At 35.2% G+C, this 6,065-nt stretch overlaps 1 protein-coding gene across 1 annotated transcript; it reads right to left on the bottom strand.

Annotated features, from left to right (window-relative positions):
- Positions 1–236: 236 nt before the first annotated feature.
- On the bottom strand, positions 237–3,606 carry LOC147523524 (UDP-glycosyltransferase 74F2-like). The gene is made up of 2 exons (XM_086598936.1): positions 2,868–3,606; positions 237–1,245 (listed from the first exon to the last, which is right to left on the bottom strand). Exons 1-2 carry the CDS (start codon positions 3,522–3,524, stop codon positions 502–504), a joined length of 1,401 nt encoding a protein of 466 aa, XP_086455062.1. The 5' UTR covers positions 3,525–3,606; the 3' UTR covers positions 237–501.
- Positions 3,607–6,065: the final 2,459 nt, after the last annotated feature.

Genomic DNA, 6,065 nt, shown 5'->3' with positions numbered 1-6,065 from the left:
AAGTGAAGTCTTATTATTTAGGCCTTTTGGAACAACTTCATGTAGGAATCGTGGTGTATTATCTACAGATTGTTTGGTGGGTGAATAGAAGTTCAATATGCTGCCTGGTTTAATGAATAACATTGTTTGGGTTTATAACTACGTAATAACTGCACAGTTCTATTTGCCTCTCCCCCTCCGATCCCTCCCCAGTTATTATGTTCTTTAAGTGGTATCTTTTCATAAACATCGCAATGTAAGAAATTCAATGCTAAAGTAGTTCAATCAAAATATGTATCGTTGTTTTACACAAGTGCACACACCAATACACACCGAGAGAAGAAAAAAGGAAAAACAAATCGAGCAAGACACTGCATCGATCTTAGGACGAGGAACATCAAAATGATTTCTGAAATACCAAAGACGAAAAGGAAAGAGAAGCAAAACACTAGTCTCTCTTAGGGAGAGAAAATATTAAGAATTCGGCGATACATATCTTATTCCATGCTTCTGTATTTGATATTAGATGACGAGCTCAGGTGTAGGTGTAGGTGTGAGTTTAGAGATAAATTCATTAAAGTTCTTGTCTGAACTTCCACCTTCGTCCGATGCTTCCTTGGCTAAATTTCTCCATTTGATAGCATTCTTCCTAATTTCAACACTTCTCTCTCCTTCTAGAACTTGTTTGATGCAGTGCTCTATTTCTTCTCTTTTTACTATCCCCTTCTCATCTACACTAACTCTAACTCCCGTTGCCCAAATGTCTTGCACACACTTAGCATGAGTTGTTTGATCTGTCCATTGTGGCATTGCCACCATGGGCACTCCTAAGCTTAGTGCTTCAATTGTTGAGTTCCATCCACAATGTGTCATAAAGCATCCTACTGCTGGGTGCGCCAATACTTGCAACTGAGGACTCCATCTAACAATCAAACCTTTCTCTGATACCTCTTCTTTGAATTTGCTAGGGAGTTTATCCTCTATTGGTGCCCTAACCACCCACAAGAAGTAGCAGTTACTCTGCTTTAATCCGTATGCTAGCTCTTTCATTTGTTCTGCACCTAATTCTGCCAAACTCCCAAAGGACACAAAGACGACTGAATTATTTGGCTTCTCGTTTAGCCAGTTCATGCATAAGTTGCTATCAGGCTTATAGATATTGAGTTTGTAATCTGTGTCATCTGGGATGCGCTTGTCGAGGTACATGGACGGTAATGTTGGTCCAATCGTTCTTAAAGGGCTGTCTTTTGCCATATATTCCACAACCTGATGAAAAGTATAATAACAAGAATGATGTGAATTGATATTAAATGTTAAATAAAAAAAAGATATATATTCAATAAAGAATCAATAAAAATATCCTTCTAACTATACTTCCAAAGATTAAAAAAAAATAATAAAAAAAAAACAATAACTTCATAGGATTGTGATAGATTATTAATAACGTAGTAGCTTTGGAGTCCCAATAACTTGTTCTTGTAGATTTAAGCAATTTAAAACAGTGTGAATTCATTATTTTGTCTAAATACACAAAGAAACTAATTGTCAATTTGTTGGGTCCAACTTTCGTTCTCCTGTAAGATGTGGTGTCAGCAGCCCACGTGGTACGTAGTAGGAAATTAGAGAGAGTGAAGCAAAACTGCAATAGGGTGCGTCCTTTACAATATATATATATATACATACATATACTAGCATGTGTCCTGTGCTACGCATCAGTTCGCCAAATTGTAAAGAACTAAAATGAAAATTATTAAAAAAACTAAAGAGAAACAATTTTTTGTGAATCTCACTAAGAAAAGAGAAACAATTTTCTAAAAATGGAGAATATATACAATTCCTATACATAAAATTTAGCTTTTAAATTAAGAAGACTATCCTAAAATTATTGAAGAAGGAGATGGTTCAATTTTAATAGAGATTAGGGAGCCAATTGTAATTAATAAATAGGAGATATGTAATTTAAATAAACGTAGGGAAGTGGTTCTAAAATCTTAAAATTGAGATATTAGAAATACACTATTCGGTTGAGAAGTGTGGTTCCTACAAACCCGGCTATCATATAGTGTAGAAATATATATATGGATGGCTACCTTGATAACTGTGTTTAAGATATGATTCTGTCCTAATTGATATTGTATTTGTATAGTGTGAATAATTACATAATTTTTTATTTTTTTATTTTTTTTTTCAGTTTAATTTTTTGACTTTATTGAGTCCATGAAGGAGTAAAGAACGACTAGATCACACAAATTCCTCAAACAAGTACAACGATTATCATCCACACATATTTTTAGCGAATTATCTCACTGGCCCTCTTTTAAGAGCTTGACCATGAAAATTTATGCCAAAACGTGTATAATGTTTATCGAGGGTATTCCGACGCTACTGTTTATAAGCTATCTCATTCACTCACGCTTATATATCCCGTTAATCTGTAAAGAAAATTGCAACTGCTCGTTTGTGTGTAAAATTATATTTTTACCAGGCATTTAGTTCCAATTTTATCTGATGTCCCCGGAGGGACAGCGGACTACCCTTTAGTTCCTCCAGTACTAACGATGAAAGACCTTGATAGAATCTGTTAAAAGGAAAATGGCAAACGCATCATTTTGAGCTACAAACTGATATACGAGAGTCACAGTCTTTTACTTTTATTGGTTTATGGCAAGATGCAGAGCAAATTCTGGGAGACACATGTCTTTAATTGTTTTGTGGACAAGTTTGTTTTGACAATAGAATCAACTAATAACTCATGGTATTGTGGAGGGGAGATCTCAATTAATATGTAGTTAATGCAGTTTTTATCAATATCTATGCTGGAAGCTTGTTCTCAAATTCTCAAGCCTTCAAGCTACTCTAAACTGATATGAAAAGAATTGCTTACTGACCTCAACTTCCAACTCTTTGTAGGTATTAACGAAAATCCAGTCTGCTTCTTTAAGATTGGAGTATTGATTCAAAAGCATCTTAAAGTAAGCTCCATAGTACCCAGGGATATAGAAAAAAGACGGCAAGTCTTTAGGTCTGAATGTTGGTAATCCTGGAATACTAATAGGAAGTGTCGGGTCTGCTGCTGCATATGATTCAGGGGCGTCCAGAAGTCCTTCATGGAATTGGTAAAATATGTTGTTAACAGTACAAGACTGGGTAAAGAATGCTCCTGCTTGTATTCCAAACCCATGAGCAACATCCAATGCCCAAGGCATAAATGAATCATAAATCACACAACTCACTGGATAACCAGAACTCTCTTGTTTCTTGATGACTTCAGTTAAGGTTTCTGAACCAACAGTTGTGAAGCGTGATAGATAAGCATCCACATTTTCTGCGGCCGAGAAGCCACCATCATCATAACCATCAGAGAATATCTCAACTCCAATCTTGCCAGGTTCTCCATGCATGGACTTGGAGATGAATTTGGTGACGACTAGTGTTGCTTTGATTCCTTTACTAACTATGCGTTTAGCAAACTGGTGCATAGGGTTTATGTGGCCTTGACCTGGATATGGAACTATTAGAACATGAGTTCTTGCTTCGTTCTCCATTATGTCTCTCTCTCTCTAGATTCTTATGCTTATTATATAATATAATATACAGTAATGCACTATAGGCCGGAGTAAGTTTTGGCTACAGCTGAGACAACTCTTTATATAGCGAAACCTTTATGTTCAACTTGCTCCAGTGGTCCTTTTCTATCTGTCGATGTGTATGATATGGTGCAACGAAAATGCTAGCGAGACAGCCACTGTCACAAACTTATGTGACAGCCCACTTGTGTTTCCCACGTTGCAATTGGATAACTGGGAACATGGGAAATCGGTTCTCACCTTCTACCTAATCACTAATCACCTGAGAAAAAAACATATAGAATCAACAGTAGAGTGATTGGTATGGTTGTTTCATCTTCAAAACAAAATTCAAGAAAAATCCATTGAAAGTCTCAATTGATAGTTCCAAACTTTGTCATCAAATTGGATTACCAGACTTGCAATTTTAGAAAAGAACATTTTTTTTTTTCTGGGTTGATAAATGGATTTGTGTTTTTAATCTTTTTTCACCTAAATCTTAATTTAGTTAAAATTTGGACAACAATAACTTTTTGCCACTCATCAAACTATTATTTTTTTGTATTTTTAATCTTCTTTCACTTGAATTTTGATATTTTCACATTCAATTTCAAACAAAGTAGATGTTTGTTTTCGCAATTACTAACACATGCAAATAGGAATGAGATAGTCGGGATGGAGCCATTGAGGAGATGGGGAGAAGAAGATGTAACAGAAGTTTGCCACTTTTTATTTTTCTTTTTTCCATGCCCGCGGCCATCTTTTTAATTCGTAAACAAAGACTATCCATTTTGAAAGTACCCAGTTTCCCACTTGCAAACGTGGCGAAACGCTAGTGGGCTGTCATGTATATTTATGACAGCAGCTGTCTTGCTAGCACTACTCTTTCAATACTGTTCCGATTTTCAAAAACTGTCCAAATCTTCAAATTTGAAGAAACAATTCGGAATTTCTTGAAATTCCAACTCTAGATGGTAGTATATTCGGTCGCATCACCTGTCCGTTCGTAAATTTGGCAATTTAGATGCGGATGCGGAGTGACATTGGTAATGTCGCCGAATTTTTTTTTTTTTTTTTTTTACCAGGACCAACCACTGGCGCGCACAACTACTAATGTCGCGCGAGTTACTTTTTTTTACTTTTTCAATTTGTTACGACAATGGGAATGTTGCGTGAGTTTTTTTTTTTTCAACTTGGGGGCGACAGTGGTAATATCGCGCGACAATAGTACTGGCGCGCATGGTAGGGTCTACAATCGCATTTGTGGTCGATATTTGCGACCAGTTAGAGACGGTCAAAATTTGCGACCAATTTCTTTAAATTTCTTCTTCAAATTTGAAAAATATACTACCACCACCTAAAAATACTCTAATAGGGGATTTAAACCGGCCTAAATAACAGGTCAATTTAACCATTGTTTAACCACAATTGCGCAACTATTGATATAAAAAACTAAGGCGAACAGGTAGAACCCACAAGGAATGAAAATTTGGCCATTCAAATTTCAGGACACTATAACTCAACTAATTCAAACAAGTTTTAAATATTTTCGAATTCTAATGGTAGTTAATACTAATTAAAGCAATTAAAAAGGATCGAACACAATTGGCCATGGAAGAGAGACCAGGGCAGTCGAATCAACCACTATTAATTCTATCATATTTGTTATTAATTTATCTAAATTCCCATAGAGTAGCAATACGCGTATGAAGAGAAAACGTTACTATCATGACTCAAGATATAAATGTTAAAGCAAACGTGACAAACTGACAATGTCCAAAATATAGATTTTTCTTCGCTTTAAAGTCTAAACACCAAATTATGAAAAATACAAGATAATAGGTATATGAAAAATACAAGATAATAATGTGTATTCAAAATTACAAAATATTATATATACCAAGTATTGAGTAATCAAATATTAATCTAAAGTTCTAAACTACCAAAAATACATAATACTAATAATACTATAATGCTAATGATGAAAAGATAATATCTTCGACAACCGATTGAAGATTAACGTTAAAGCTCACAATTCTTTAAAAATTTCAATAAACAACTAATAATCAAAACAACTTTATTAATAGGGTTTCATCTGAGCATTAACTTAAAATTCAGCAATAATTAGCCGTGAAAATAAAGACAAGTTTAACGGAAGAGTTAGCCATATAGCAAAGGTCGCCAATCTTGGCGATGAAAGCTTGTTCTCCACTCTCGTTGTCTAATTAGGTGCTAGGAAATGGTTATAAAGATCACAGTACATGCATGGGCGTGTGTAGTGGCGGTCCATCAACGTTTTACATGAATTTGGGCTTATGATCGATTTGGTGCCTCACCATTTCCTACACACTCCATGCACCTCCTATATTATATTATTTTATATAAACAATAAACAAACTACCATGCAACATGGTACAAAATAATAATGAGGTTGTCTACTCGAGAATGTCCTCATAGGGATGGGAGCCGCGGTCTTTGGATGTGTGTTCCAATAGTCTAGAAATATAACATCCTCTCATC

Source organism: Coptis chinensis, chromosome 1 (assembly GCF_015680905.1).
Source record: "Coptis chinensis isolate HL-2020 chromosome 1, ASM1568090v1, whole genome shotgun sequence".
NCBI lineage: Eukaryota > Viridiplantae > Streptophyta > Magnoliopsida > Ranunculales > Ranunculaceae > Coptis > Coptis chinensis.
This window is presented reverse-complemented; position numbering and strand designations above follow the sequence as displayed.